General features: G+C 40.4%; 1 protein-coding gene across 1 annotated transcript in view; it reads left to right on the forward strand.

Moving 5' to 3' along the window:
* Positions 1–12,212, forward strand: part of LOC142102015 (complement C4-like) — a 62,542-nt gene that overhangs the window by 7,059 nt on the left and 43,271 nt on the right. The window contains exons 2-7 of the mRNA XM_075186521.1: positions 962–1,169; positions 4,842–5,025; positions 7,326–7,396; positions 8,868–8,956; positions 11,247–11,329; positions 11,761–11,848. Coding sequence (XP_075042622.1) covers positions 962–1,169; positions 4,842–5,025; positions 7,326–7,396; positions 8,868–8,956; positions 11,247–11,329; positions 11,761–11,848 — 723 coding nt within the window. The remainder of the gene's footprint in view (positions 1–961; positions 1,170–4,841; positions 5,026–7,325; positions 7,397–8,867; positions 8,957–11,246; positions 11,330–11,760; positions 11,849–12,212) is intronic.

Below are 12,212 nucleotides of genomic sequence, written 5' to 3' on the forward strand. Positions count from 1 at the left end.
CAGCGCGGACGAAGCGCGCATGCATCAAACTTGACACAGAAGCAGCCTGCATCCACCGTTTTAATGTTTTTGCCACCAATCTGCTACGCTTGACAGGACGATTAAAGTCCACGTGGACCAAACATCAAATGTTAAACAGTTACTTTAAAAACTTGGAAAATCTGTAGAAAAAAGGTGCCAGAACCCAGTTCCGGTGAGTTCTATGACAAAAAAAGGCACTGGATGTAACATCATCCAGTGCTTAGGGGTAATACATACTTTCCAACAATGGAGATCAACATTTGGGGCAAAAAAATTATCCAACTCTTCTAATGCACCAAAGTAGGGTTGGCATTGTTTGAGGAGAAGGGGAGATAGGCATAGGCTATAGGCATACTCCCGCTCGCTCCCTGCGCTCAGCAAACGACCGTCGCCTCTCCTCTACTCTCATTACCTCTTCCCACTCCCGAGTCCAAGACTTCTCCCGAGCTGCCCCCTGCACTGGAACGACCTCCCTCGCTCCATCCGTCTCGCTCCCAATCTGTGCTCCTTCAAATGGGCACTCAAAACTCACCTGTTCCTGAAAGCTTATCAGCCATCCACTTAACCCCTCATCCACTCTGCTTGTTCTCCCGCCTCTCCCCTGGTCCCTTTTTCTCCATTGCATCACTGCCTCCCTGCGTGCCTGTTTTGTCCTCCCTCCCTTAGGATGTAAGCTCGTATGAGCAGGGCCCCTCTCCCCTCCCGTCCTCATACCGACTCTTCTGCTCCGCCCTCACTCCATATGTCTGCCCGGAGTTTCCGAAGCATTGGTACTTAGTGTTTATTGTTCTGTGATGTTTCACCCTGTACGGTCTACTGTTCGTATTATGTAAGGCGCTGCGAAAACCCTGTGGCGCCCAACAAATAAATGATAATAATAATAATAATAGGCTAGAGTAACGTAACCTGTACCTTCTAACCATCGCTGTCTTCTCCCCAGGTTCCTGGTTACTGCACCTCGACTCATGCACCTGGGTCTGGGAGAGAATGTCTGGGTGCAGATGGAGTGGCCGGTAGATACCTCGCCCCCCAGAGAAGTCAAAGTGGAAATGTACTTGCGGAATCAGATTAACGATAAGGATTGCTCCAAGCGACACAGTGTGACTCTGAACACCGGAAACAACTATATTGCCAAACAGATAATAGAGGTAGGAGAGGAGTAATAGAGGGAAAATTACGTTGAGCCACTAAACCATTTTTTATTTTTTATTTCTGTGAGTTTTGACCTTTCCACCCTTGTGTTAATCAATAAGGATCATCTACATAAGTGCAAAAGTGCAGTACAAATGATCTTATGTGATATTGTGACCCTAGTTTTGCAGAAATACTCCCTATGTTGCAGGTCAGCGCGAGGCTTTCCAAGTCAAGATGGAGTTGTTTGCACCACCTGATGGGCAAAAAATTATCCAACGCTTATATATCTAGCTGAGATTAATGAGGAGGGGTCCTAAGGTAATAGGAGGTTGGACTGTGTAATGTTGGTTCCATCAAGTGTAGGTGCAGATATATGTTACTGGGGTGTTTCCAAAGACTGGGAAGTTTAGCGTGCACCTTGAAAAGAGCATGTGTCACGCTTCCATGCATAAATACAGCTAAAGAGCCAGGAATTTGATGAAACACATGATGTTTATTGGGAAGCACAAACCAGATGGAGAAGTAATCAGCATAGCAGGGAAATGCAGAAGGTATTACCAGGTATACAGCTGATGCAGGTAAGCAGGTAATATGAAGAGATCCCAGGCAGCAGGTAAACCAGAAGCACAGAAGCATGGAGAAGCGACAACAATAACCAGCAATGTATGGTGGGAGTGACAGGTATAAGTAGGGGCACACCCAGGTGCAAGGAATAATTAATGCAGAGATTAACCCCTAGTACAACAAGGAAGGCACAATAGCATCACCTCTGGTGAATAGAGGTACTGCCACAACATATATATACAGAACATTAATAAAGTCCAAAAAGCAGGAGCTGCCAGGCAAAGCAGCATGTAATGGAAGGGGCTTGCAGGCAGATCCAGACAGCATGGTGAACAATTAGGAACTTGCACAAATAAAAAAGCAATATTATCATCACTGTTAATTATATTCTCTGTCCTTGTCATGGGTACATTCACTGCTCTCAGCGATGTACAAAATGGAGACACATTGGCTGATAGCAAAGTGCTCACTGACACTGTAAATACAGGCCCAGCGGGCATTTAACCCCCTGAAACCATTGTCAGCCATCACCTGAGAGGATCTGTAGAATAACTTTTCATCAACCTCCAAATACTTCACTCCTAAATACTCTTATGTAAAAAGTGACAATTGTTCAATACTCAGTGTTTATTTATTTTGGGGCTGATTCAATTAGGAGGTATCTCCGCGGGACATTTATGACTAATTATGAGCAAAGATTTTTGTACTATAATTGTCAGTATTTTTCTCAGACACAGCTCGCGAGTAATGCCCCTCAATATCTTTTTTTTATTCTACACCCAATGTTTATATATATATATATATATATATATATATATATATATATATATATATGAAAGTTTCTGATGTTATAATGGTTTACAGACGATATTGTTAGGAAAATATGGAGAAGCACTAGTGAAACAATCTCTGCTGCTTTATGTACTTTTAATATTTGCGTTTTCTAGAGTGTGCAGTACAGTCCCTCAGAATGGCGCCTATATTACAATACCTTTAACTCTTTAATTCCCAGTCAACTCTTATACAAGTGTTAATGGGGGTCTTTGAGAAGGACATGACATCAGGTGCTGCCCACCCCCAACCCCCCCCCCCCCCCTGCTCATCTCGGACCTAACAAATTCAGACTTATTTCGCCACCCCACTTCCCCCACCTAAAGTAAACTGGGCAGCTCTGACTGGCAGTGATCTATGTGCGGGTACAAAGTGTAATATCTATGTGACATGATGATGTTTACCAGACAGGGAGGCTACCAGCAGCCACACTAGAATAGAAAATAAAAGTTTACCTTCATCCCTACTGATCCTTTAGTTTCAAAGAGAGAGTGAAATTGGTAGTTTATTGTTACTACTCTGGATTCACTGTTTTAATTAGGGGTGGCCCAAATAAGCATAATTGATCATACATACCTACTGCCCAGAATCAGTGTCAGTTCCTCTGTGTGTCGCTTCATATCTCAGTTTCTGTGTACCTCTGTATATCTAAAATATTCTGTGTACATTTGTATATCTTTGTTCCTCTGTGTACCTCTGTATCTCAGTTCCTCTGTGTGTTTCTGTATATCTCAGTTTCTCTGTGTGCCTCTGATCTCAGTTCCTCTGTAAACCTCTCTATATCTCTGTTCCTTTGTGTACCTCGCTACATCTCTGTTCCTCTCTATACCTCATTTTCTGTATACCTCTGTATATCTCTGTTCCTCGGTGTATCCCTGTATATCTCTGATCTTCTACATAACTTTATATGTCTATGTTCCTCTGTGTACTTCAGCAATCTATGCAAATAATATTAATATATCCCTGTTTTCTCTGAATAACCCTCTATATTTCAATTATATTTCAAGATGTTCACCTCACACTTCATGTGCATAAGCTTAATTGAGGGTTATACTAACTACATAACATATACAGTCTTTCTCCTTCTCCCTCCTGTGCAGTATTTAGGAACAGCAGAACTGAAAATCCCCTTTGTCACTCATGGAATAAAATTCCTTTTGAAAACTCCTCTGTATATTTAATTTGTCATTTTTATCTAATAAGTTTGCAGTTTGCCATCTCCACGGGCTGCCATGTAGCCTCAGAATACAGTAGTCTCCACCACGCTGCACAGTTGTCCTGATGCATTCTGGTTTCAGGATCTCTTCATTATCTCAACACCTGCATGTGGCCTTCAGTCTCAAATACGTTCAAATTGGTTTCTTCGCGGATCAAAACTGAATGTCAAAAGTCCACTGGCTTGGAAATATGGACCTTAGATAACTCAAGTCTCGCTTTTTATTGTTTAGTGATGAAGAAAGACTTGTTTTTTGGGGTTAGTAAAGCCATGCTTATGAAGAACATTCAGATGTTCCCTGATGATCCCTGGACTCCAAAGTTCTCTCAATGCATTACCATTTTCAGTTATGGCTTACTGCTGATTCTCATCTTGGATTATACTTGTTTTTGCATGGTTGATCTTCATTTTTAAAGTGTTTTATATTATTTCATCAGTTGATTTGGGATTTTTAGTTAGTGTGCTCACTCCTTGTGATTTTCCTTGAGTTGATTATCAGTTGCCTCTCAATCAGTCTACTTTGTTTGGTTTTCCTGTTGATTGCCATCAGTAATACTGTAAAGACTAAATAGCTGATGCAAATTTATAATGGTCAGGCGTTTGCAGCCATTAACTTATAACAATACTGTTATGTGCACACAATGTCAACAACATATTTTTATTGTTATTGTGCACTTCCTAATATTTGCTTATAGTGTCCCTGATTCATTAAGGATCTTAACTTAAGAAACTTCTTATTAAAGTCTCCAGAACAAAACCATGTTACAATGCAAGGGGTGTAAATTAGTATTCTGTTTTGCACATAAGTTAAATACTGACTGTTTTTTCACGTAGCACACAAATATCAACTTTAAATTTCAGTGTACAAATAAGCTATCAAGTATTTGTGTGCTACATGGAAAAACAGTCAGTATTTAAGTTATGTGCAAAACAGAAAACTAATTTGCACCCCTTGCATTGTAACATGGTTTTGTCCTGGAGACTTAAATAAGAATTTTCTTAAGTTAAGATCCTTAATGAATCAGGCCCCGTGTCTGTATGTCTCTAGTAACCTGCCTCCATTTTGTTCCCTCAGCTGAGCCCTGAGATGGCCGCTGCCTGTACGCTGGATAAAAGAAGGGGCCAACAATACGTTCAGCTGGTTGCTAGGAGCTCACTCTTGGGCACAAAACTTAAAGTGGTTTCTATACCTGTTTCATACAAGAGAGGCTACATCTTCATACAGACAGACAAGAGCATATACACCCCCAAAGAAGCAGGTACGTATACTCATTTCCAGATCTTCCTACTAATCTGATTTCCAGATCTTCATTCTAATTAATGAGAGAAATAGAGAGGGTAGATGTAGCCCTACTTTTTATCTAAAAATGGTCTTGCAAATTTAAATTCCAGTTGGGACCTTGATCATCTAACTCCTGGGGGTATATGTATCAAGCTGCGAGTTTCCAATGGGTTTGAAAAGTAGAGTTGTTGCCTATAGCAACCAATCAGATTCTAGCTGTCATTATGTAGAATGTACTAAATAAATGATAACTAAGGGCCTGATTCATTAAGGATCTTAACTTGAGAAACTTCTTATTTCAGTCTCCTGGACAAAACCATGTTACACTGCAAGGGGTGCAAATTAGATTTCAGTTTTGCACATAAGTTAAATACTGACTCTTTTTTCATGTAGCACACAAATACTTGATAGCTTATTTGTACACTGAAATTTAAAGTTAAAATTTGTGTGCTACATGAAAAAACAGGCAGTATTTAACTTATGTGCAAAACAAAATACTAATTTGCACCCCTTGCATTGTAACATGATTTTGTCCAGGAGACTGAAATAAGAAGTTTCTCAAGTTAAGATCCTTAATGAATCGGGCCCTAGAATCTGATTGGTTGCTAAAGGCAACATCTCCACTTTTCAAACCCGCCGGAAACTCGCAGCTTGATACGTTTATCCCCGTACTCATATTTCTTATTAACGACAACACAGTCAGTCAATGAGAGAGAGCTTACAAGTCTAATCTCTTAAGGACAGCCCATTTTAATTGAATAATACTTTAAATTTTCTCCAAATTAACCTAATTTATGGCTTAGATGAATCGTGAGTGTGAGTAACATCAGAACTGGTTAAATGACACGTGTCACTATTTGTGTGAAGCTTTTTATTACACTGCATTACATTGAGTACTCCTTGATATGCAGGGCTAGTGCCTCAGTGATAGTGATGGCCACACCTTGTCCTTAATTAAAAGAATGAAAAAACCAGCTGGAAAACGACCTCGGCGTGCTCACATCAAACATTTCAAAATGCCCCCACATGCTCCTCACTTGCTCACTTGCTCCACAGTTCTACGATATGTCCTCCAGTCTACACTTGCCACAAAACACACCCACATGCACTCAGATTGGCACAGGCTATCAGATCGCACGTGAACTTCAAAACTCCCCCGCATGCCACTCATAGCTCTAATACGGAAGTCACTGGTCCCGTTCAGTCTCATTATCTGCAACAAGGCAGCTGCCGGATGAGGGCCGCAGGTGAAGGCTCAGCAGCCTAATTCTCTTGGGGTTAATGTCAAAAATGTGCCTCCCTCATAGCCTTGTGCTGATAATCACTGAGGCATTTCCTGACCCCACTGGGCTGTGGGGGCTGGAGTTTTATCAAGATTGGGATCCCTAAGATTCTACCAAAAGAGTAAAACAATAAACCCAAATGCATGATTTCCCAAATTTTAAATTTAATAAAAGACTATACAAAACCTTTTATTCACCACTTAAAAGAAAAGAAAAGAAAATCTTCTTTTCTTCTTGACCCATTGTAATCCAAGTGGGAAATATAAAAAAAGAAAATCTCAGAAAATATGGGAATAAAATGTTTTTCATTTTTGCTTCTTGCTTGATCAGTCGTAGTCTAAAAAAACCCCTACAGACATCAGACATGAAATGCCAATGATCAGGAGTATCTGAAATTCCATTTGCTGACAGCCAATCACAAGCAGCTTCCCACGCTAGCCGCTTGTGATTGTCTGACTGTTGAAAGGGAATCTTGGTCAGCCAATCACAAATGGCCAACATGGGAAACCCCTTGTGATTGGCTGGTGGAAATGGGGAGTCCTGGTTACTCTCGATCATAGTCATTTTGCAGCAGCCAATCGTAGTGAGCAGGTGGGTCTTTTTAGGGAGGATATTTCAGGTTTTTTCCCACCCTGTTATAATGGAAACCAGCCCAAGCTGTCCAGTGCTGGAGCTGGTTGAGGATCTGGGTGGGTCCTGCTGTCCATTTTTAAGTTAAATCACAACTCTGCCCAACTACTCCACACTGCAGAACTCTGCTCCTCCGCAAATGTGGACAAACCTATGCCCTGCAAAACACATTTGTGCAAATCGAAGAGCACAACATGTCCTAAGCTGCACCTGCTGTTTTTCCCTTTGTAAATAACCTCCAGTAGGTGTAGCTGGACACATATTAGTAATTAAAGTAATACCCTGGATGTATAGTTTTATCTTTCACAATTCTACTGAGTGACTTCTTTGTCCATTCACATAAACACATTTAATGTCTCTCCAGTTAACATCAGAGTGTTCACTCTGGATCACATGATGAGGCCCACGGCGGACCAGATCATGTGCACAGTGTCTGTGAGTAATCATTTATTTACAACATATATATTTATGTGTGAGTGTCAGTAGTATATAAGTGTGTGTACGTGTTACAGGCAATATGTAGACCAGAATATCTGGACTGTTTTGAGGCACAGATGTGAAATAGACATTTTGGGCCTGATTAATCAAGGAACGCAAAGCAAATGTAATATGCGTTGTGTTTTTGTTTTGTTTAAATGCACGTACATCGAGCATACATACATACGTATTCATCAAGGAGTGGATGTGAAGACACGTCTGTTGTTGAATACGGGTCTGGGTCTAGTCTGCTCTAACAGACAATACACATTAGGATGCACCCAATACATATGTGGAATATAAAGTCACAAAAGAATGCACAGAATAAGACAACTATTCAAATAATATCACCTAATACTATAGTCATTAATTACAAAACATTAAAAAATTTAAAAAGTGTTTCCCCCCATAAAATACATTTATTAGGATGTTATTAATGTCTACTGTTCATAAAATACATTTATTATGATATTATTATTATCTACTGTACATAAAATTCATTTTTACAGTTGCTAGATTGCAAACACATGTTCTAGCATATGTACGTGACCGTCATCATAAGTAATCAGCACATACACCAGGCCTGTTCTGGTTCTTTTATGGGCAGCACAGTGGCCTAGTGGTTAGCACGTCTGCCTCACAGCACTGGGGTCATGAGTTCGATTCCCGACCATGGCCTTATCTGTGTGGAGTTTGTATGTTCTCCCTGTGTTTGCGTGGGTTTCCTCCGGGTGCTCCGGTTTCCTCCCACACTCCAAAAACATACTGGTAGGGTAATTGGCTGCAATCAAAAAAATTGACCCTAGTCTCTCCCTCTCTGTCTGTCTGTGTCTGTGTGAGTGTGTGTCTATAGTAGGGAATTTAGACTGTAAGCTCCAATGGGGCAGGGACTGATGTGAATGAGTTCTCTGTACAGCGCTGCGGAATTAGTGGCGCTATATAAATAAATGATGATGATGATGCAAGTGATACAACTAAAAATCACGTACTTTTGAGATGCCCAAAGCTTGACTCAGACGCTGCAGCCTGGCACGCCCTTACTGTACATTGACTACGTGCATACGCCCCTTTCCCTCCCTGTTCCGCCCCTGAAATCATAGGCTGTAGTAAAGGCCCCTTGTGCTCAAAGATAATTGGACGTTTCTGCTTTCTCAGCATTTACGCTCTTTAATTAATCAGGCCCTATTTGGAAAAGCAAGGCATTTGCATGAGAACTGGTATCCACTATATTCTTCCTGAACCCAGTTCTGAGCCCACCTAAGGCCCCTTCCCAACAGTTTTGATGATTGTGTCCCTCTAACATTCACTCTCATTTTTCCATTTCCATCACTCTTCGCTCAACTCATTTTTGACATTTTCATTCATTCCTTTTGTTCTTCTTTTTCTTTATTCCATCTCTGACGTTATATCTGGGGTCATTAACTCACAGAACGCACAAGGCTTACAAGTAGCGAAGATTCAACGAGTCCCCGAGAACTCAGTCGTCAACTACAAGCTTCCGATTCCAGATATCTCAACGTGAGTCATGTTTTACCTTCAAAAACAATTATCTGGGCACCAATTTTTTTCATCAAAAGGGTAATATTACTGTTTTGGAGAACTAGGTTTGTTGAAAGGTCAGAAAGGTTTTTTTGTTGATTAAAACAGAGGCACTACCATCACGGAGTGGGGTTTAACCAGCATCACTGTGCCCTCCACCAAATTTTGCAATAAGACCTGGCAATACCACGATAAGCCCCTGGCTGCACTGTATGTGGAGCAGCTAGCCAGCAAGCATAGGCTTTTTAGAGACATCAGTTGCAAAGTTGACATCTGCCTGAGTGATAAAGAGATGTTATTGAAGATGAACATTAGGTCATACATGCCTAATTTTTGACCCTCCCCTCCTGACACGTGTGAGGGTGTGACAGTGCTATTTGCATCAAAATAATCCTGCCCCTGCTGAGCAATGATGCATTCTGCATCTTCATGCAGAGGGTGCAGACTCTTGAGGACGCATTTCAAAGCAAATTGTGTCAACATGGTGGGATTCCTGAAATTCGGAAGAATAATGTCATGACTCAGTCCTCACCTGATTTGTGTGGGACAAAGGGTTAATCAAAAATAACCACCTGGTCTGTTTAAAAATGATTACAACTTTCTATGCCACACACAAATGTTGCCTTACCAATTATGCTACCACCGAGGTTTTTTTGTGAAGAGCTGAAACCTTTACTCGGGAAGCCTTCAGTTCTTCCTTAAAAGGTAAAACTAATCTATCACCATTCACTTTCCTCAGAATCATAAACCAAAATGATTTACCCTGTTTTAACTATGTAGCGTTTTTAAAACCAAGCTGTCTGACATATTAATTCCTAAGAACACAGAGACCTGAACTTATTAAATGTAATTTAATATGGAAAATAAATCCACAATGCTTAAGATAAATCAGATAACAAATGGCACATAAATATATATTTTTTAAAAAAATAAGGAGAAACACAGAAATGATAAACTTACGAATGATCAAGTTCTGTTTGCTGGGAGAAGCAGAATAAAGGGACACTTCTCAATATGACATTGACTTCCCAAAAGTGAACAATTTGGTCACAGTTACAGAACATTTTAACCCTGCTGCAGGTAGCTCACAGCCACCCTTGCTGTGATGTCAGAACTAGAATGTCTGTGTAAATTCAAATTAGCTGTTTATGACTTCTGTTTAAACACCTGTCAAGTCAGGTTTTTTTAATCCTGCCTTAACTTCTCACCAGAATGGCCTACAAAGATGATTTTACCTCCACATAACAGGTTATAAGTTTCTGTTCATTTTCATATGCACCATGTCTTCTGTAGGTTGGATATTTGAGGAAATATGATATAACATTTTCCAGTGTTCTTATTTCCCCAGTTGGTCATTAACACTTAGCCCAGCTGCCTGGGCTAAGTGGGGCTCGAGATATCTGAGACATTCCAGGGGGTAAATGTATCAAGCTGAGAATTTTCCGGAGGGTTTGAAAAGTGGAGATGTTTCCTATAGCAACCAATCAGATTTTAGCTGTCATTTTGTAGAATGTACTAAATAAATGATAGCTAGAATCGGATTGGTTTTTCAAACCCGCCGGAAAACTTTCAGCTTGATACATTTACCCCCAGATATTTGTTGCCTATTACTGTTCTTAAAGAGATATTACAAAGGCTTCAACTTTTGCGATCCGTGCCATAAATTGATATTTGGCCACTCATCTGATACCAGTGTCTGGGCCTCTTATCTATAAACACCTCCTGGGGAGAACAGGTGAGTTTAACACAATCAAGGGGCTACATAAATTTAGATTCTGGTCCTCAGATTTTATTATGGTCTTTTTTTGCATTGCACAAACAGTACAGAATGCTACTGAAAAAAAACCCAAAAGATAAACAATTATTTCGCCTTGTAGATTCATCTGAAATAAGGGATTGAAAGGAAAAAATGCAAAAGTGAAAAGCCAAAGGCTATGATAAGTACAGTCCAGGGATATCCAAGGACTGGTCTGGGCGTATGCGTCGAATGCAGGTATTCTGGTCAAAGGTGGCCTCTGCTCTGCTCTTTCGATAGCAGAGAAGGGGCCTGAGGGGGGCAGAGATCTTGGTGGTAGGGACAATCAGACATCAAAGGGCTCACCTCCGGGACCTGTCGTCCCGCACCTCTGCGCCCACTATATTTCCGCCCCTGCTGATATATCATCACTCTATTAAAGCCATAAATGAGGGTTAAACTGAACAGTACTTTAGAAGATAAAGGAGTAAGAAGAACACAACACTGACATAACTCTATCACATTCTCCTGCAGCCCCGGTCAGTGGAAAATATCAGCGTATTTCCTCACAGCCCCGGAGTCAAACTTCACAACAGAATTTGAAGTGAAAAAGTATGGTGAGTTCCTAAACATCAGGACACACTGTCCAATGGTGGAAGTGGCCAAGCGAGTTTCATATTCATTATGGAACATATCTTGCCAACTACAAATAGCACTACAAAGGTTGGTTCATGTGCGCTCTCTGGATGCCACCAGTATACCCCACACAGATAAACAATGTAATATGACATTAAACATATAATGGGAACACTGACATAACCAAGTGCATCTCTGTTGTATATTTCACCCACCAAGATTTGCCAATGCTTTTCTCGTTCAATTACCGTCCATCTAATATCGTTCACCTTTAACCCAAACGTTCACTAAGGGTCTGATTTCCTGGGGGGTCAAAGAGAGTTGAGCCCCACAAATGTTTTACGAACAACACATATGAACATTCCTAATTATGCTTATTGACTGACCCTCTTTACTTCTCTCTGTTCCTTAGTTCTCCCTAATTTCGAGGTGAAGATAATTCCAGAAAATCCTTATTTCCTGATCACTAATAAAGAGTTTGCAGTCAAAGTGGAAGCCAGGTAATTCTTGAGTGTATGTGAGTATCCGTTTGTCCATTTCTAGATATTTTCCTGAACACCTGTGTGATAAGTTAATATTGTACCTCATTGTATACAATGTGCTTGTATATGGGCACCTGTGTTCATGAATGTATGGAGCTTAATATAGGTGTTTATGATTTACTTAAGTAGCCATGTATACAATTATAATTGATGAGTCACCACTCTCCTTTAATAATAGAATAATGTTGAGTATTTTATATTAGCAATAGAGTTATTTTTATATTAGGAACACTGTTAGAACCCGTTTTATAAATGAATTTACTGGGGAGAGCTGTATAGTCCACTCTCCATCTTCATCTATTTATATAGCGCCACTAATTCC

The sequence above is a fragment of the Mixophyes fleayi genome, chromosome 9 (assembly GCF_038048845.1).
Source record: "Mixophyes fleayi isolate aMixFle1 chromosome 9, aMixFle1.hap1, whole genome shotgun sequence".
Classification (NCBI taxonomy): Eukaryota; Metazoa; Chordata; class Amphibia; order Anura; family Limnodynastidae; genus Mixophyes; species Mixophyes fleayi.